The sequence below is a fragment of the Daucus carota genome, chromosome 6, assembly GCF_001625215.2.
Source record: "Daucus carota subsp. sativus chromosome 6, DH1 v3.0, whole genome shotgun sequence".
NCBI classification, from domain to species: Eukaryota; Viridiplantae; Streptophyta; class Magnoliopsida; order Apiales; family Apiaceae; genus Daucus; species Daucus carota.
This window is the reverse complement of record NC_030386.2, coordinates 34,170,932-34,192,120: the sequence shown is the minus strand read 5'-3', so window position 1 is coordinate 34,192,120 and position 21,189 is coordinate 34,170,932. Positions and strand designations below refer to the sequence as shown.

Genomic DNA, 21,189 nt, shown 5'->3' with positions numbered 1-21,189 from the left:
CGACCCTGCATGTGGATTTACATATATATTCTGTATTCCCTCTGTCCCATTTTAACTAATGTTTGACTTTCTAGCACGTATATTGAGATGTAAAAAAACAATATCTACCCTTAATAAAATAATTCAATTCTTATATCAAATAAAAGTTTAGGTTATAAACTTTTATTTGATATAAATTTTATAAAAAATTACTCCCTCCGTCCCATTTTAGTTGTCACATTTCCTTTTTTGTTGGTCAAATTGACTAATTTTTGACCAAAGATTACAAGTCACTCCTTCATTATTTCAAAAATCTGAAAATTACATCTTACACTAGATTAAAAGTTATTTCCGGTGACAAATTTTTTTTATTTTTTCAATTGATAAAATATTAATAAAGTGCAGTCAAACATGGGTCAATTTGACCGGCACAAAACCAAATGTGACAACTAAAATGGGACGGAGGGAGTATTATGTTTAGATGTGATTTTTTTAACATCTTAAAATACGTGTAAAAAAATTAAAAGCAGTTAAAATGACGGAGGATATGTAGTTATCTGCTAAAGCCTAAAGAGTAGTCGTAGAGACTGGAGAGACTAAAATGAAGTTGAATCTCGTCACTTTCGCGATAGTATTTGCAATCGTTTCCCTCATCTTAGCTTATAGTGCAACCCGTTTAGTCCTACCCGACCCGGTACCCGGATCCGAGAACCTTCTCAACGCTTCTCATATTATCCTTACGGTGGGAGCTGTGGGACCGGAGAGTCTAGCTTTTGACCCCAAAGGAGAAGGTCCGTACACCGGTGTTGCCGATGGCCGGATACTCAAGTGGCAAGGTCTAGTCAACGGTTGGATTGACTTCGCCGTCACTTCTTCCAACAGGTATGTGTAATAACTCTATCCATGGAATTTGTTTTACTTTCAAAGTCATATTGTTCTATGTTTGACTGATAATAAAAAATTTTGATTTATAATTTTATTGATTTTTGTAGTAGTTTGCTTAAAGTTTTTGGTCGCATATTTTGTAAAAATTAAACTAATTATATTATTGATCAATTTGACTTTTGAAAAGTCAAAATGAGACTAAATATCTGGAGTTCTGGACAGAGGGAGTATTTAATTGGTTGTTTTTTTGAAATTTTTGTTTAAATAAATTATGTGTTATATTTTTTCAGCGTTTTTAGTTTGTGTTTTAGTTTAGGCTAGTAGGCTCATCGTTGGTTGCTAATACTTGTATGAGTATTGTGTATTGTTTACACTGGCATGGACAGATTAGGCCAAAACGGCAAAACCCAATAATTTGGTTGCCAAAAATGTTGAATCATACAAATTACTGCTTATAATGGTTCAAATCATCGATTATGATAAAATCATTTACTTTCAACAGTTGGATCGTCAATGGTAGAGGGTCGTGACGAGTTCTCAGTTTTCATTTGAGAACAAGCATGTATGTTGAGTTTAATATAATATACAGCAGATATAATCAAAGTGCAGACGTAGAGGGGGGAACAGGTGTATAGGCTAATTGTGACCAATTTTTTTAATTTCAAGAGTTAATAACAGCAGATAGAATAAGAGTCACCCTGCCTTGGATAATAATGTCTTAGCGATTTTAATTAGCAGAGCATAATGAGAAGCTATTATATAAATGCACTGCATAAACGATGAACTGCACAAAAGAAGTAAACAACTTCAACAACTTTTAGGCTTTAGCTAGGTTCAGCCCCTATGGTTCTTTGGTGTACCTCTTGGTACCTTACTAACCTGGTTACAGTATATAGTATTTGATCAAACAGATTAACTGTTGAAAGATACAAAAATCTATCTTTTTTAACCCAGTTGCTGAAAACGGTCCTGCTAAACATTATGTTCGCCTTTGAGTAAATAGCCAACTCGAACTCCAATGTCTCTCAAATAAGGTTGCTCCTTTGAATACTATTGTGTAAACAACCTAGCAAATTGTTTCCCTTGAACAATGTGTTTTCTAAAGCACCTAACTACATGAGACCATCACTAAGATTCCCATGTCACTAATTCAGAAACTACAAATTACAATTTAAACACGATTACAACTGAAACTATGATTTATCTACATATAACGTAGAAAATATATCATTAATCTCAAAGAGACTATTTATCAAAATTGTTTCAAAGCAAGATCATTGAGTTGTTCATTTGTTTAAAAAGCGTAGGCGAGTGTTAATCATATAACGGTGGCCGATGATTACTATGAAGCACAGACTCCTCAAGATGGGTGCAATATGCTCCAACCCGGCAACTCTGTTGAGTACGTGTCCGCCTTGCCATGTGGCATGTTGACACCCATAAGGCAGTGGACTCGCCTTCGCCACGGGGACAACACGGCCATGGACTCGGTCCACCTTAAAAAAGGCCCAATAATCTAATTTTAAAGTCCCAGTAACCTTCTCTTAATCTAATTTCACAGTCAGAAACTGACTTGAAGTCAGAAGTTAGTTTTAGGTACTTTTTTTTGTGAGTTATTTTTTTTGAACTTTTTTTTTTATAACAATTACTCATAAGACAAAAATTATTTATAAATCACTTTTATTTTTATTATTATATATTTAATAACTCGGAATCAGAAATGGCGTAACCCTCAACAATCAAAATTAACCAAACAGATATTTTAAGCTCCCAGCTTATCACATAAGTCACGTTCCCGTTAAGTCATAAGTAAGTTATAAGCTCAGTCAAACGGGCTCCTTATCTACGTAGACCTCAATTCTTTGTGCGGGAGGCACTTTGTATGTCTGTTTTATAACGTAAAGCATCGACAACTTTTAATATTTTACTCGGAAGAAGGAATAAGTTATATAAACCAATAATATGAGTGGGATTTTTTGTTATGCAAGAATAATTAATTAAATTTATAATTTTTTTGAATCAATATTTGAGGTGCATTCAGATGATGACATTATGAGAAGTTGCGTGTATGATTTTGTTCTGTCTAACTTTAGGTACCTGGTTGAGAATCATGACTACATAAATAATGAGTGCTAGTGATATCAGTTTTCTTGTACTTAACTTAATCAATCTCCAATGAAGCTTCGTGATAGATCACTCGCATAGCATTTTTGTTTATAATTTTTCTACCGATAGATTTATGTAGTGAATTGTATGAAATGCATTGTAGATTGAATATTTCTGCACCTTATGATTTAATATTTTCCTTATATGGGAAATAATTCTGGTCAGTCACTATTGAACTAATAATATTTTTCTGGTGGTCAAGGAGTGCCTGTCTCCGGCCATTTGCACCAGAATTGGAGCATGTGTGTGGGAGGCCTTTAGGACTACGATTTGACCAGAAAAGTGGAGATCTTTATATAAGTGATGCATATCTAGGACTTCAAGTAGTAGGGCCATCTGGAGGTTTAGCTACTCAACTACTTACAGAAGTTGAGGGCGAACCTTTACACTTCACCAATGATATGGACATTGACGAGGAAGAAGATGTAATTTATTTCACAGATACGAGCAGAAATTTCCGCAGAAGGTAAGTCTATCAAAAAAGCAAGAAACTATATTGTATATCCTACTCTTAACTTTTTTGTTTGTTCCATATATTTGGGGTAAGACATGCGTGGCAATCCTTTTCAAGATCTATTAAAGTAAAACTTAAGGGGTACCACAAGCCACCAGTAATATTCCATAGAGTATATAACTAAACACTCTTTTTCACCTCGTAGGTGTAATTTGGATCATCCTCAAATTGATTTCAGCCACTAGTAATTTTCTTTCTATAAACCATGTATAACCACATCTTTTTCAACTCGAAGGTGTAATTTTTATCATCCTCAAATAGTCAAATTGATTTTAGAAATGATCTATGTTTAATTTCAACTTCTTCTAATACACCTCCTGATTTTTTTTCTTTACTCTCCCTTATTCTCTGTTTGCAACATCATAACATAACCTTTAATTTGTTTGTTGTGCTTGTATTTTTCCAATTGGTAGAATGGTGATGTGCATTCTTTTCCTTATACTCCATTATATTTCCTGTACAATTTTACTCTTCACATATTTAATGAGTCAATAGTAATTTTTATGTATGTTAAATAAAAATTTAATCATGGTCATTGAGAAAGTCAGATTATTCTCAATTTTGTGGTATGTGTAGACAGTTTGCGTCGGCGGTTATTAGCGAGGACAGGACAGGCAGGTTGATAAAGTATAATCGGTCAAGCAAAGAAGTAACTGTTTTATTACAAGGCCTTGCTTTTGCCAATGGAGTAGCACTAAGCAAAGACCGTTCCTTCGTGCTTGTAGCTGAATGCACCTCTTGTAAAATCATAAGGTTTTGGCTTAAAGGCCCCAAAGCAGGATTATCTGAAACTTTTGCTGAATTGCCAGGATATCCTGACAATATAAGAAGGAACCCCGATGGAGAATTTTGGGTGGCTGTGCATAGCAAAAGAACAACTCTTGCTAAGTGGCTGATTTCCAGTTCATGGGCAGGAAAGACATTACTGAAACTTCCATTAAACAACAAGCAACTGCACTACTTGTTAGGAGGATATCACCCCCATGCTATAGCAATAAAGCTAGGTGAGAACGGAGAAGTCTTAAAGGTCTTAGAAGATCTTGATGGGAATATCGTAAAATTTATTAGTGAAGTGGAGGAGAGGAATGGAAAGCTGTGGATGGGATCAGTATTAATGCCTTACATCGCGGTATATGATCTGTAGTAGACAACTAGGCCCCCTGTTAGGTGTACAGTACTGCTGCATGTAATGCTGATGCTTATGTGGTATAGTTGTAATCTTTACTCTTTCCTTTGAGCACAAATTTTCCAGAGCAGATTAGTTGTGATCTGTGACCCATCTTTTATATATATTTATTCCTTTTCTAAGGAATATTATTGTCTGGTTTTTTGTGGTGCATAGATCACATTGATTAATACTCTGATCTTTTGCTACTCTTTCGGATCATTGACATGTTAACAGTGCTAGTGTTTCTTAATCAGGCACAAGCGGGGTCGATATTATAACGAGTTCACTGCAACAGTATCCACCAAGTTGAGGGATGTAATGAATTTGTTTGCGACAGCTGTGACCGATAACCAACTGGGGCCGAAAAGAAAACAGCAATTATTATTATTATTATTATTATTATTTATTTTTTTCAAGCTATTTTCGGTTCGTATAAACAATGGATGCTTAGGTTTGATGGGAAACTTCGGATTTTCAGAATGTACAGATGACACATTTTATAACAACGATATTTGTTTTAATAACAATATTATTGTAAATTATAAATCTAAAGATACAAATAACCCAAAAAAATTAAAAATGATATTTATCCTTTTTTAATTAGGCATTTAGGCACAATATATATGTTCTTTTTCTTTTCCTCTCCTTTTCTTTATATCCTGGACTCCTGGTTCTTTATTTCATTTTTTAATTCTATGGACCCGGACAAGTCCGTATCTTACTCCGACTATACATGTGATATTACTTGACCTAACTGAATAATGCAGGTTCAACAAATTAGTACCCTGTTTTGACTAATTCTTTTAAGAACCAATTTTTCTTGCCAACTTGGCAATATTTTATTTATATTTTGGCGCATTTGGATATTACAAATAATATAGATGTCAATTATTATTAAATATCATAGAGTAAGTATCGGTAGTAAATCTATCATATAATGGCATCACTTATATTATATGATAAAATGTTTAGACATTTAAAAAGAAATATAAGAAAGTTTTCTGCATAAAAACATATGATCTCTGATTTTTATTTAATTATTTTTATACATCAAAAATATATTTAATAAATAATGCAAACTAGATTCTATACTCGAGCAAATTTCTTGGCCATTCAAGCGTCTGAAGGAAATCACGTCAAATTAATATTTGTAATTGAATTAAATGTCCACGCTTTTGATCAGGCAATAAATGACTCAAATATTAGTGGTATTACTTGGTCTCATTTTATATGTCGGTTTTAAAAAATAATGTATTTAAAAAATTATTATCTAAATATTTTTTTTGACTTATCTATTCTTCATAATTATATTAAATTAAATTATATAGTGAGTATATGCATATTAATTTAAAAAAATTATTTTAAAAATATTTTGAAAATATTTATTTAAAATTTTATTTTGTAAAACGAGAAAAACATATATTCTGATATAAATTTTTTCCAGAAGAATCATGAAATATAGAACATAGAGAGTGTGTAAATAAACAAATACATTCACAGACAGTCAACATTATGGACTATTAAAATCTGATTTAGTTCATAAATGCTCTTAAGCATAATTATAAAATAACTCTATATACTTGCAAATATATAGTTGTAATTTAGTTCAGCCTTATAGAGTTGTAATTTAGTTCAGCTTTATATGTGTGAACGGTCATAAATTCAAAAAATATATTAGTACAAAAAATATTCATTTTTCATTTCTCTATATAAAATATAGAGCATTAAAAGGGCCTGCCCCACGCCCAAACCGGAAAATTAGCAAATAACCTCGTAAAGCTGGATTTCGTGGTTACTCGTTAGCAGACGTATGAGCGTGCTGTAGCGGTGTATCTCATGGTCAACGATTAAAGCCTTTGCTTGTCTGGTACTCCCTCCGTCCCACTCATTTCTATACAATTTCCTTTTTGGGACGTTCCATCATTTCTATACATTCCAAATATAGTAACTTTTTATAATATAAAACACTACTACACCCACTACATTCTTCCACTATCTCCATTCTATAATAATATAAACACTATTATATCCACTATTTTCTCTCACTATCTCAAATATATCATTAAATATAAATGGGTCCCACCACTTTACTCACTTTTCATCTCAATTTACTCCCTTTTTACACTTTTTCTTGGTCTCCGTGTCCAAACCAAACGTATATATCTCAATTTACTCACTTTTTACATTTTTTCTTGGTCTCCGTGTCCAAACCAAACGTATATAATCTACCGGGACGGAGGGAGTACCCTGGTCTTTAAAAAGATTCGTACACAAGTCATACTATATTGTCAGACATTGTATACAGTATATGAGTAAATAATACAACTGCTTCGCTGACGTTAAAGTTGAAGTAACTGTAGCTGACTCATCAATCAACACAGTCAGAAATAGGTTTGTTAACGAAAAATAGGAAGAAAACGGATTAATTAGCAGGAAAGGAAGAAAAGAAAAAGAGAAGAAAACGGATTGCATGAATTATTTAAAATTCATATAGTAAACAAACACAAATAGGCGTATGCTCCGCCATGTTAGGTTATATTAATATTGAACTATCAAAGATCACAAAATTTTGTACATGAATGATCATTAATTATTTTAAGAGTAAACCTCATAGTTGTGGTTAAAATTTGTATTGATTTTCAAAACTTTGGCTAGAGTTTTAAATTCTCAAAAATATGACTAAATTTTAGCTTCGTTTTTTAAAAGGGTGACTCCCGTTAAATGTCACTAACGGGAGCCACATTTTTGAAAAGCAGACCAAAGTTTGGTCACTTTTCTGAGAATTTGAAACTTATTTTTACCTTTTTGTTCATTCCAAATTCTAAAAAAAGTGGCTAAATTTTGATCCGTTTTTCAAAAATATGGCTCCCGTTAATACATGTAACGGGAGCCACACTTTTAAAAATCAAAACTCTGGCCAATTTGTTAAAAATCGATATAAATTTTGATCATAACTTTGAAATTTACTCTTATTTTAAATTACTCAAGATCTTCTCGCACTTTAACTTATTTAGCGAAAAACCGATTCATTCAACACAATTACCTTTTTCTATTAAATAAAGAAAAATATACGTACCCAATAATTATTTCTAAAATATTCTCAAATATTGACGTGGAACGTGTATAAATGATATCTCTCCATCTCAAAATAATAGTTTTATTTGACCTTTTTTAGTTAAATTGACTAATTTTTGAATGTATAAGTAAAAAAAAAAATTCTTTTATAAATATTAAAAAATAAAAAACGCATTTAAAATAGATTAAATATATTCTTTTAACAATATAATTTTCTTAGTTTCAATTTGTTCATTTGGAATCTGGGTATGCAATATATGTGATTATCGTTCAATATTTCAATATTTGACGAAGTTAAAACAAAACAAAATTATTACTTTTAGAAAAATAGTAACATTTCTGACAATAATATTAGACCAATTACACCTGCATGCATTCACAAATCAAAACATATAAATTTGGAATGCCCGTGTAAACACGCATATGCTATCTTCTTTCTATAATCTATATTCTCTTTCTATGCTCTAGTCTCTGAACCCCAGTACCCCAACGAAAGTCTCTACTGATCATATTAGAATTAGACCCTGTCACTTAATTATTATTTATTAATAAGTGGAATGTTGGGAAAAAAATAATTTTATATAAACAGAAGAATCGCACAAGTTGCCTAAAAATGTAGGTACTACTCACGGCTCCTCTTTACTCGGAGTTTCTATATATACGCATGTGCACTATATCACACATATCACGTCTGCAGCATTGTAGCTCTACATGTCTGTATAATATTTGTTTCATAATATATTTGCTGTAGCCTCTATATATATCTGTGGTTTCAGATATACACATCAAAAGCAATGAAGCTGAATGTAGTTTTAGCTGCACTTAACCTTGTTTACTTATCATGCATATTAGCTAGCGGCTTTCTATGTGATCAGGTGGCCTCCGTCAAAGAAGCAAAGCTCAATGGAGTGCAGAAACACAAGTTTGAAGTGATTCCCATCGTTGGTGCAGTTGGTCCAGAGAGCTTTGCGTTTCATCCCATCACCGGTGAAGGGCCGTACACCGGTGTCTCCGATGGCCGGATTATTAAGTGGAATCAGCAGCAACGCCGGTGGACAAACTTCGCGGTCACGTCTTCAAAACGGTGCATGTTCCTAAACTACTACCTCCGTTTTGATTTTGGGCACGTACTTTTAAGTGTTTTGATCGAGTAGTTTAAAATATTATTTTTCAAATTTTCTTTTTCTGAACAAAAATATATAATCAAAAATTTAATTCACAAAAAAAATCAATCAAAAATAATAAATTTTACTATCCGGTCAAAGCGTCAAATATTAAAAAACAGAACGAGTACTACTCTCTCTCTATTTCTCAACATCGCACTGCAGGTTTACGTATATAAAACATAATTTCATAATTTAATTTTAAAAATTTTCTAACATTTAGATAATAAATTATTATTTAAAAAGAAAAAATCTAAAATAATTTATCAAATTATATTTTATCAGAACGATAAAATACGTGCTAATCAAGCTCCGTCCCCACGTAAACATAGTGTCTAACTGTCTATCACTTTAGAATCATATATTAAAGCAAATAACAAGTTTGCGTGCTTAATTATTTTGGATAAAGTATTTAGCGATTAGATTTCCGACTCTGCAGGACTGAAGACCACAAACGAGACGCATGTTGTAGTTTTGTACCTGTGCCTTTTAATAATTTATTTTATAAATTTCTCATATAATTAAGAAATTTTAAATATAATTATTTCATTTTCATTTTTATACAATACAATAATCATATTAGTTAAACTAGGTGTATTAATTAGATATTTATGAAAGATCTTGTGGGTTAATTTAGTCCATCTTAAAACTACAAAATATGCATAGATTAAAGAATGTGAAATATTTTAGAATTTTTTTATTGATAAAGTGGACTATTAAAATAGGATATAGGGAATAAATTTTTGTGCTACAATGTAATTGATCTTATTACCAGTTTGCAGATTTGCATTTTGTAAATATTGGACTAATTATTTTATTTATAGTATTTTATTATGAATTCAAATTTCAATATGGTTGTGTTTAAACTTATTATTTAATTATTTTAAAATGAACATTTTATCATATAATTAATATTTTTGTTTGCTATTTCTTGAAATTTTATGTGCTAATTATATTGTCATATTATTCATTCCATCCCTAATTATTATTATGGTCAACTACCTGGAGTGCTCTTTGAAAGTTAATTTTAAATTTGTATCATGTAAGTACGATTGGTTCCTATGAAGTCCGCATTTCAATTGGAATCTTAGAACATTGATCATAATTTTTTAATTTAATTTTAAATAATATCTTTAATTATCAAAATTTATATATAATTTATTATTTATAAATACTTTTAAACATAATTACTGTGTATGTTAGGTTATGCTATAAAACACAATCTTAAAGTTGTCGCAGAAGATAATGTAAAATAAAATTAGAAATTTTATCAAATTTAAAAAAAAATAAAAAATTCTAAAACTTTAATAAAAAATATAGTCTTCATGTTGTTAAATTTCTGATCATTTTTATTCTGCAAATGTTTTTTCCATTTCTGTATTCCATCTCACCTAACTAGGCATAGAGTTAGTTGTCTTATTCTATTCAATCATTAGATAAATCATCGTTACGGTGGAACTCAAAGGATATTCTCACTTCGTTTTAAGTATGTTCAACTAGTTTTAATCAAACTAATTGCATGATAGTTACAAATTATATAATTATAAACCAATATTGACTAATTAAAATTTTAAATTTATTATATATAAGTTAAATTTTGACGTCATTTTATTAGTGTCATAACAATAATTAATAAAATTCATATTAAATTATATTCACTCTTAAAGATTTAGCTTTTAATTTTTTTTTATATTATAAATCTTTGGTATAATTAGAGGATAATGATGAGCAAAATACCTCTGTAACATATAGATTTGTATTTACAAAAGGAGAGTTTAATATTAGATTATTTTTATTTATTTAAGTAAGGGTAATTTAAAGATAACTTCATTAAACCAAAAATTTGTACTACTACAAATTATATCAGACTTATTATAGTATAGTAAGTATGAATAGTATAGATAGATGAGCTGAGAAGTCCCCATCAACCGTACTAACCCTCCTCAACTTTTTTGGGAAACTACTCAAACCGTTCACTTTTTTTTATTTTACTTCCGTGAGAGTTAGGCCTCATTTGTTAACCCCTTAATGAAACCTAAAATACTGGACGATAGATATTTCTTTTGTTAAGAGCGTTTGTCAAAGGTTTTGTTTCAGCTTGATGACCCATAATTATCTGAACGACACACCGTCACAAAGAGAGCCTTTGTCGTCCAGACGGTCTTGTATGTGATATGCCTTCATGCGTGATTTGCATAGGCGGTATTATGTATAATTTCAAACACTTGGAATTGCAGTATTCTTAAAAAAATTTAATTTATTATGTTCTTTATTTTAATTTTTTTAATTATTTTTATCAAAATTAATATAAGCTAGGTCTTTATTTGAACGATAAATTACACATATAATTTTATAAATTCTTTTTTATTATAAAAATATTTAATACACAAATAAATTAATTGAATATATGTGTATAAATTAGAGAATAAAAAAATATCAAAAAATTACATTAATCTATTTTTGTTCAATGAAAATAAATATTAAAAAACTCAAAATATTTAATCATTCAGAAAAATATTGTTCAGATTTATCAAACAACATTATTTCTCCATCATTCAGATTTATCACTGGTTCAGAATTTCACTCATCCAGCAAATACCGTTAAGATTTAACAAATGACCCCTTAGACTTGTTTTGTTATTTGTAATATGGGTAGGTATTATAATATCGGTTTGGCTAGTGTGTGCCCATGGGCACATGCTAAGCGCGGAAATTTTTGTATTTGGGAGATTTTGATTGGTGTGGTTGGTGTATTTGCAGGGGGGTCCACCATTATCATGAGATAAGAGCCAATCAAAATGATCCAAACACAAAATTTTCCGCGCTTAGCATGTGCACATGGGCACACCATAGAAAAACCGTTATAATATAGTATAGATAGTATAGATAGATGCTGACAATCAACCGTACTAACCTCCTTCAATTTTTTTGGGAAACTACTCAAACCGTTCACTTTGTTTTATTTTACTTGTCTGAAAGTTAGACTTGTTTTATTATTTATAATATGGGTAGGTATGTTTCTAACTAATCAACCTTTGGCAAAAAAAAAAAAACTAATCAACGTTGAAGCCGTAATTCGAGCAATCCATACATATTTTAACTTTTAACACATATATTATGTAATTATTTTATAATAGAAATAATATTCTAATCAAGTTCTAGTGAAATAGTCATATATATATATATATATATATATTAAAATTATAATTTAATCTACACAATCAAAATATTCACAAATTTGTTCGTTCATAAGAAATCTTTATTAATAAAACACAAATAATGATAATTTTTAAATTTAATAAATAATATGTTATTAAAATATAATATAAGATTATATATATATATATATATATATATATATATATATATATATTATTTTATAAATAAAAATTTATAAAAAAATGAAGATATTACAAATTTGAATTATACTCCCTCCGTCCCTCCCATTTCTTATCAAATGGGTTGGGTACGGAGGTTAAGAAATATATATAAAGTAGTGGAAACGAGAAAGAAAAGTGGGTGTAGTGGTGGGACCCATTGATTTTTAATGTATAAAAAGGAGATAGTGGAGTAAAAGTAGTGTGAAAAGGAAAGAAAAATGGAGAAGTGGTGGGAGTGTAAAGAATTGGATGGGACGCCCCAAAAAGAAAACTGTAAAGAAATGGTTGGGACGGAGGGAGTATGTGTTAGAAAATCAAAATAATAATTAGTGCATGGAGTTAGGAGTATAATAATAATTTAACCTGCAGAGGCGTCCTTTCTGTAAAAGGTTTTCATAGTCTGAAACTGACTGCAAGGCCGTAACTAATTAATGATAAATTAGGTCAGATTAATAAAGGAAGCTGACCCCAGAAGCACGATCTGCATCAGCGATTCAGCGAAGACATGTATCTTCGTTCCCGCAGGAAAGCCTGGGCTGCATGTGCATGTGGGGACTCATATTTATATACAGATGTTTCATGTTTCGTTACAAAGAAATTAGTAGGAGTATAATACCTAGCTACCTCCTTGCATGCTGATAAGACTAATAATTATTTGGACCCTGCGCAATCAGCATATGTCCACTATTTTTTAAATTATTATTAATTGCACGGCCAATTTTACAGAAGTACGTCAACAACCACTTTTCAATAGCTGAAATTATTGATTGATATACTCCCTCTGTTTTTTAATATATGACGTTTGACTTTTTGGCACACATTTTTAAGTGCTTTGACCGGATAGTTAAATGTATTATTTTTGAAATTTTCTTTTTCTGAATAAAAATATGTAATCAAAATTTTAATTTACAAAAAAAATCAGTTAAAAATAATAAGTTTTACTACCCGGTCAACCCACCTAAAGATACGTGCACAAGTCAAAAGTGTCATATAAAAAAACAGATGGAGTATTATAGATGAAACAATTATTAAAAATAGGGCTAGAGCCATCCATTTCGAAGTTATAAAAAATATTTATAATAAATGCATTATAATAAATGAGGATATTGTGACAGAGAGGGCTGTCAAGGACCACAGGATTATGAAACTACAGAAGACGTATGCGGACGTCCATTGGGCTTGGGCTTCAACAGGAGGACGGGAGATTTATACATTGCTGATGCATATAGGGGCCTCTATGTAGTTGGGCCGAAAGGTGGTTTAGCTACTCTGGTCACAGCAGATGCTGAGGGGGTTCCGTTTACATTTCTCAATGGCTTGGATGTAGATCACAGGACAGGGGATGTGTACTTCACAGATAGCAGCTCAGTGTATCAACGCAGGTATATTTTATGCACAACGTATGCATGATGCATCAGCATTCGTTCACTAACCAAACCTTGAAGCGTCCCAATTTATTTGTCATGTTCGGTATTAAGTTTGTTCTGCAAAAGGTCCGAGTCTACTCATCCCGAGAATTCTGAGAACATATATTCATTATTAAGGCATATAAGCCTACCTATTTATATTGAAAATATTATCATGGACAATTAACTCTGCAAGGCTTTACATTAACTCGCGAAAACATATGTACTTATAATGAAGATAATAAGAATGTTATCTTCCTTATCAGAGATTTCGCATTAGTGATAATTACGGAAGACAGCACAGGAAGATTACTGAAATACAGTCCCAAAACGAAGAAAACGACGGTAATTCTCAAGAATCTGACGTATCCGAATGGAATAGCCATGAGCAGAAACCGAGATTTTCTTTTATTTGCCGAGACTACTAAAACCAGGATTCTCAAGTTGTGGCTTCAACCATCAGCTAAAGCTGGAAAAGTAGAAGTATTTGCTAAGCTGCCAAGCTATCCAGATAACATAAAAATGAACCATAAGGGCGAGCTTTGGGCGGCATTGTATTCTACTACACCAGATTCTTGGATTACAAATTATAAAGCGTCGATGAATTTTGGCAAGACGAAAGTCTTGGCAGAGGATGGATCAGGAATGGCAGTGAAGGTGAGTGACAATGGGACGATCACAGAAGTGTTGGAAGATAAAGATGGAAAGGTATGGAAATTGGCAAGTGAAGTTGAGGAAAGAAATGGGTGCTTATGGATTGGATCCGTAGTCATGCCTTATGCAGTACTAAAGACGACTTAGTGCATTCGAAATCCATGTATTGTTCTACATTTAAGTATTGCATATCGATTCTGATCGTATTGATCTTGTTATTCGGTATTTTTAGATTGCATGTGTGGTGCTGCTAAGAATTATTTGTTCCCGTCTATTTTTACTCCAATAGAAGCTGTTATATGTTTATATATATAATGCCTCTCTTGGTTATTTGGGCTGAACTGATATAATTTGCGAGGTCATGAACACCATAGGGATGTAATGATCAAGATATGGATGGGTAACGGTCGGGAGTGAACTTTAATTGTTACTGAAATAATTTAATTTTTCTTAAAATTATTTAAAATCATATTTTAAATATAATATGCTTAATAATTCTAGTTTAAAAATTTTCAGATTCCGGCTATTTATACGACTGGTCTAATAATTTACATAATTTACTCTAATCCAAATTATGTAACTATTTTAAATTAGATTAATTCATAAAACAAAATGAAATATAAAGTAATACTAATACATATTAGAATTATTTATATATTTTTTTATCATTTTAAATGACCGAAGAAATGTATTCCATATCATTTAGAAATGGCCTGAGATTTGGATTTATCTTCAATATAGAAATATAACGAAGACAATATTTGGTAGTCCAAAAAACATGTCAGAAATTTGGATGAATTCTATCCCGATGAAATAGCATAGTAGTGTTACAAAATTTTTGAATAGGATGAATGTATATGAATATGAATGTATATTCCATATTATTTAGAAAATGAATGTATTTAAGAAGTGACGGATAACAATCCTGAAACTCATATACTCTGTCATAATCATAATAGAATTATATCGAAAACCTATATCGATAAAAGTACTGAATGAGTTGGAGTAAAACGAATAAAAGCTTTTGTTTTGCCAAAAGTAAAGATACATATTTAGCGAAAAAAGACGAGCTAGTTTCTTTTCCCCTGCCCAAGTTAAATACACATTATTATCCCAACGTCTTCAGCAGATCACGTCGTACGTTTGCAGAGTTTTATCTTCTTCCACATATTTTATCTTCATTCACAAGCCATGAGGCCAAAAAAAATTTCAGCAGCACTGTGTGTTTTTCTCGTAATTGCAACAATAATAAGTAGTGTTGCTCTCGGCCGCAACTCCTTTTTTTGGGATCGAACGGTCAAAGACAAGTCAACAGAATCACATCAGTTTGAAGTGATGCCAATTGTTAGCGCAGCGGGCCCCGAGAGCTTTGCGTTTGATCCCTTCACCGGTGAAGGTCCTTACACGGGTGTCTCCGATGGCCGGATTATCAAGTGGAATCAAAGTCTACGCCGCTGGACCAACTTCTCCGTTACTACTACCGGCCGGGAGAGGTACACCATTTTTTCTTTTTACTTGGTTAAACTTGCTAAAATTCATGCTCGAATAGGTGCGGTGCCACTATGCCAGGAATTTTCGAATTTAGTAAACATGACACATAATTAAGGCTGGTTATTTTAAAAATATATTGTTATAATTTTTTCGAGTCTCACAAATTCATCGCTAATATTTGCTTTCCAAAGAAAGAAAATTAGTCGATACTAGACAGCTTATCTATTGTATTCGATTTTAAAATTATTAAATATATAATACAGTATTGTCATACTTAAAACTTCTTAAATTATACCATCAACACTTGTTTTCTACGGATTTTAAGCTAATATTACTAGTGTACAGCCGAAAAACTCAATAACTATATCGCATTTGTAAATAATCAGAAAACAAGATATTTTTGGTGTATGTAAGAGGTATATTCAATTGAGATTTTTTTCCATTCTTTACATGTATATTTAATTCGTATCAAAAAAATATATTAAAAATTTGTGATATTCAATTAGGATTTTAAATTATCTTAGATGCCATTTGGAAACATGCATTTCATTTCAAATGACTGGATTTGAGTTGTCATTTCAAATTTTCAGATTTGTACTAATATTTGAATGTCTGGATTCTAAATTAAATCCAAATTCTCAAACATGTTATTTGATCAAATCCACAATTTGAAATGAAATCCCGATTTCCAAACACGCCATTAAGAAAATTGATGATATTCAATCAAGATTTCAAATTCTGTTTACAAATCTCGTGGTATAAATTGAGATTATCTAAAATTCTTTAAAATACGATGATATTCAAAAACTGATGGATATTTTCGAAATTTATTAAATTGTGGATTTTGTGAGATTGTTTGTATACTATATATATATATATATATATATATATATATATATATATATATATATATATATATATATATAGTTAAGTTTTATGGAGTACAAAACAAATTGGAGTATTGGAGTACAAAGTTTGATAAAATGTAATCTAGTAATCTAAATTTCAATTTTTTTTGTCCAATAATATTTGTAAATATTTGACAACCTGCACATTATGTTCTGCAACATAAACATCGTGATCAAATGGTAGAATAATTATTTTTATAAATCTTAGAACTCTATGTTCTGCAATATAACTAATAAGCAGAACAATAATCTTAATACTTGTTAAAGTTGAAAGATATTAATGATTAATTGACAATTATGTGCAAGACAACTTATAAATGATAGATTATATCAAAATTTGGATAATCAAAGATATTATATAGGATCAAGCTAAAAAATTGTGATTTGTACTCCAATACTCCAATGTTTTTATGTACTCCATAGAACTTAACTCATATATATATATATATATATATATATATATATATATATATATATATATATATATATATATATATATAAATCACATCATAATCCACGAGATTTTGAAGGATTTTGACATAAATGTTACATAAATACTAAATTATTTATTATGGTGTATTTATACTATATATAATATATGTTGTAATTCTTTTTTTAATTCGGTCTCATCCTTTAGGTTTAGATACCACATTATATATTTTTTCTTATGTTTTTTATTCATATATACAGGATATCAATTATATTTAGTAAACTAATTGATTATATTTCAGACTTACAACACTATATACTACTAGGAATGTAAAACTAAGTATGTTATGCAAACAGAAATGGCTGTGAAGGTCCCCATGATCACACAGCAACAGAAGACGTATGTGGACGCCCACTGGGTCTATGTTGCAATAAGAAGACAAATGATCTTTACATTGCTGATGCCTATATGGGACTCCATGTGGTCGGCCCAGATGGTGGCTTAACTACTCAGCTTACATCAGAAGCCGAGGGTGTTCCGTTCAAATTTACCAATGGTCTGGACATTGACGAGACAACTGGAGATGTTTATTTTACAGATAGTAGTTCAGTCTATCCACGCAGGTATGCATCTACGTTTCGCTCCATGTTACTCAAATTCCATGACATGATTTCAGTGGCGGAACTTTCAATGAGATAAAAACAGTCTACACACATATTTGCTATTTTTTCAAATTGAGCACCAGCTCGGAAAAAATATTGATTTTTGAGGTTCAGCTCGGGTTAAGACTGGCCTAGTGCTCCTCGTTCTCGTTCCTCCACTCTTTGAATATTACTATAGTGAGAGTAAAAATGTCATTTTCTTTTTTGTATATATTTTCAGGAATCACTCCTTAGTGGTACTCACGGGAGATAAAACAGGTAGATTACTGAAATACAACATTCACACCAAGGAAACAACAGTGATTCTCAAGAACCTTTATTTTCCGAATGGAGTCGCATTGTCCAAAAACAAAGACTTCCTCATTTTTGCTGAGACCACTACATGTAGAGTTCTTAGACTCTGGCTTCAACCATCAGAAAAGGCTGGAAAACTTGAATTATTTACAGAACTTCCGGGATATCCAGACAACATTAAAATGAACGCTAATGGAGAGTTTTGGGTGGCACTTTGGTCTAAAAAAGTACCGGATTTTTCAGCATGGCTTCCCTCGAGTTCAAGGATCATGAGAAATGCTGTTCGAATGGTTACCTATAAAGTAACACAGTTGCTTTTATATTTATCAGGCATCAAGGGGTCTGGTGTGGCAGTAAAATTAAGCGAGAATGGCGAAATAATACAAATATATGAGGACAAACTTGGAAAGGTTTGGAAATATGCAAGTGAAGTGCAGGAACGAAATGGATATCTGATGATTGGATCTGTAGTCATGCCCTATGCAGTTGCAATGAAGAATTAATTGCAAATTATGTTTCATTAGTAGTCATGCGCCTGCGCAGTGGAAATAAAATTGCAGGTTGCGATTAGTTTTAGTAATTGTATTGTATTGGATCCAACAATTTTAAGAGTTTCAGACTAGTACAATATTATTTAGAATAATTATCTATTTTCAGTTTATTTATATTTAAACTAAAAAATAGGAAAAAGTAGTAAACAAATTGTATAAAATAAACTTTTAATCGGTGAAAATAGGTTAATAATTGGGTAGACTCCCGGGAGATGAGATACTTTTAAGTTTTGAATTTATGAAGAACCTCAAACGATTTCTCAGAGCTCCGTTTAGACCGACACTTCTTCTTAGTTTTCTATTTAAAAACTCTTCGTAGAGAATCTCTTCAAGATGTTCTTAAATCTTTAATCGAATCAATACCATATCAAATTATTTAAGCTTTACTTGTTTTCTCCTGAGGTTATTTATAATAACATAAATAACGGACTAGGCGAATTCAACACCCAGCAACTATGTCTCCTGAGGTTCTATGCTACACTAGTTCCCTTCTTTTTTGTTGTTCTATACCATATAGTACCATGCAAGCTCGAGCGTAACTGGTTGTTGAGCCGTGTTGGAACCTGGGTACGCCGCAGTTAATTTGATTAGTGATAGGCTATGCTATAGTTTTTCCATAGAGATGCCCTTTCAAACAATTAATTTATTCATGTATTGAGCGAGTCAGTGCTTATGATTAGAACCGAATCCGTCCTCTTGAAAACTGAAACCGTAATTTAAAAACGGAAAATGTTTGGTGCACATAATTGTGTACAAAAACATATACATAATGACATGTGGTGGATTTTAAGTGGATGACCCTCTGCATTTACACCAACCACCTCAATTAAAACCCACCACATCACTTGCCACGTTATTATGTACAAATTTTCTGTACACAATTATGTGCATCTAGCACCGGGGGTGATCACGGTCTGGTTTAAACCGCAAAATCCGCATAAATCAATCCGATATTAATCCGATCCAAACAGAAACCGAAATGAGGTTTACGGTTTCGGTTCGACTAATTTAAAAAACCGTGGTTTGTGGGTTAGTTTAGGTTTTATATTAAACCAACCCGTTATAAAACCGAACCGCATATTTATATATATACAATATAAATATTTAATATTATATATATACAAAATATTAATTTTATATAAATATATTAATTTATTAGTTTATACTTGCTGGGTTGTTATCAATACCAACTACAAGTTATATTAATTCACTAATTCAGTAATCCAAGATTTCGATTCAAGTTTATGCATTTTATATATTAGACTAAAGTTTGTATTTTAATTTAACTATGTGAAATTGTGCAAATGGAGACAAAATGAAACCTTATTTTCTAGTATTATTCATGAATCCTCATCTCTGGTTAAAAGTATTAGTCATAGACTGATCAATCCGCTAAACCGAACCATCAAAATCCGCACCGCATGGTCCGGGTTAATTGGTTTGCGGGTCACGGGTTGGTTTAAGATTTTAAAAAACCGCTAATGTATGGTTTGGTTCCGGTTCTACCTCCAATCCGAACCGAACCGAACCGCGATCACCCCTATCTAGCACTACTCTTTAAAAACCGATCTGGATTGATGGTGTCAGTTCTGGAACCGAATTTAAACAGTCAGTGAAACAACCCGGGTCAAATCCCGAGTCTTTTTCGAAAATCGGGTCAAGTCCCGAAATCCGAATCCGAAAATAAGCCGAAATAAACTGGCCCAATTGCAATAATTTGGGTAATCCACAAGCCCACCACAAGCCCCCAAGAGATCATGATTTGTTGGTGCAATTAGTAGTAGTACTTATGCTTATAAACTGAACTAAAGTCTCTATACTCCTCGATGTGGGACTGGGGTGTTACAAACTTCCCCACTTAAAATCCTGACGTCCTCGTCAGGCACCAGCCTTCGTGTCCCCACCTCCGGCAACTTGACGAATTAAGCTTTCGAGAACCTCGCTCTGATGCCATATGAAACAACCCGGGTCAAATCCCGAGTCTTTTTCGAAAATCGGGTCAAGTCCCGAAATCCGAATCCGAAAATAAGCCGAAATAAACTGGCTCAATTGCAACAACTTGGGTAATCCACAAGTCCACCACAGGCCCCCAAGAGATCATGATTTGTTGGTGCAATTAGTAGTAGTACTTATGCTTATAAACTGAACTAAAGTCTACACACTCCTCTATGTGAGACTGGGGTGTTACAGTCAGTTATCGTGACATCGTTCAAGGCATGATTGCAATATGCCCTTGCGTAAGTGTTACGAAATAAAATTCTAATCTATACTCATCCATTCCCCTCACGGCAATGATATGATCGACGTTTCTTCTAAACCATGCAAGCTGGGGTGAAACATTTTATCACATCTGACTTTTCTCTTACATGCAGATAATTACCCTTGACCTTCGCAGCAGAAGACAATTCTTTCACTGATTTTCATAAACTACTAGACATATATATAGAATGATGATAGTATAGA

At 31.9% G+C, this 21,189-nt stretch overlaps 3 protein-coding genes across 3 annotated transcripts; all 3 read left to right on the top strand.

Annotated features, from left to right (window-relative positions):
- The first annotated feature begins 512 nt into the window (after window positions 1–512).
- On the top strand, window positions 513–4,871 carry LOC108224375 (protein STRICTOSIDINE SYNTHASE-LIKE 10). The gene is made up of 3 exons (XM_017398959.2): window positions 513–861; window positions 3,233–3,496; window positions 4,121–4,871. Exons 1-3 carry the CDS (start codon window positions 581–583, stop codon window positions 4,686–4,688), a joined length of 1,113 nt encoding a protein of 370 aa, XP_017254448.1. The 5' UTR covers window positions 513–580; the 3' UTR covers window positions 4,689–4,871.
- Window positions 4,872–8,447: 3,576 nt separating this feature from the next.
- LOC108225397 (protein STRICTOSIDINE SYNTHASE-LIKE 10) lies at window positions 8,448–14,731 on the top strand. The gene is made up of 3 exons (XM_017400249.2): window positions 8,448–8,871; window positions 13,446–13,712; window positions 14,003–14,731. Exons 1-3 carry the CDS (start codon window positions 8,582–8,584, stop codon window positions 14,535–14,537), a joined length of 1,092 nt encoding a protein of 363 aa, XP_017255738.1. The 5' UTR covers window positions 8,448–8,581; the 3' UTR covers window positions 14,538–14,731.
- Window positions 14,732–15,438: 707 nt separating this feature from the next.
- LOC108225338 (protein STRICTOSIDINE SYNTHASE-LIKE 10) lies at window positions 15,439–18,840 on the top strand. Its single transcript, XM_017400180.2, has 3 exons — window positions 15,439–15,883; window positions 17,576–17,842; window positions 18,102–18,840. Exons 1-3 carry the CDS (start codon window positions 15,582–15,584, stop codon window positions 18,676–18,678), a joined length of 1,146 nt encoding a protein of 381 aa, XP_017255669.1. The 5' UTR covers window positions 15,439–15,581; the 3' UTR covers window positions 18,679–18,840.
- Window positions 18,841–21,189: the final 2,349 nt, after the last annotated feature.

Bases quoted from the DNA above. Each gene is read 5' to 3' on its own strand.
- LOC108224375 (XM_017398959.2), top strand. From the start codon at position 581: ATGAAGTTGAATCTCGTCACTTTCGCGATAGTATTTGCAATCGTTTCC. The intron at 862-3,232 runs GTATGTGTAATA...CTGGTGGTCAAG, and splicing joins GCCGTCACTTCTTCCAACAG to GAGTGCCTGTCTCCGGCCAT. The intron at 3,497-4,120 runs GTAAGTCTATCA...TGGTATGTGTAG, and splicing joins AGCAGAAATTTCCGCAGAAG to ACAGTTTGCGTCGGCGGTTA.
- LOC108225338 (XM_017400180.2), top strand. From the start codon at position 15,582: ATGAGGCCAAAAAAAATTTCAGCAGCACTGTGTGTTTTTCTCGTAATT. The intron at 15,884-17,575 runs GTACACCATTTT...TTATGCAAACAG, and splicing joins ACTACTACCGGCCGGGAGAG to AAATGGCTGTGAAGGTCCCC. The intron at 17,843-18,101 runs GTATGCATCTAC...ATATATTTTCAG, and splicing joins AGTTCAGTCTATCCACGCAG to GAATCACTCCTTAGTGGTAC.
- LOC108225397 (XM_017400249.2), top strand. From the start codon at position 8,582: ATGAAGCTGAATGTAGTTTTAGCTGCACTTAACCTTGTTTACTTATCA. The intron at 8,872-13,445 runs GTGCATGTTCCT...ATATTGTGACAG, and splicing joins GCGGTCACGTCTTCAAAACG to AGAGGGCTGTCAAGGACCAC. The intron at 13,713-14,002 runs GTATATTTTATG...CTTCCTTATCAG, and splicing joins AGCTCAGTGTATCAACGCAG to AGATTTCGCATTAGTGATAA.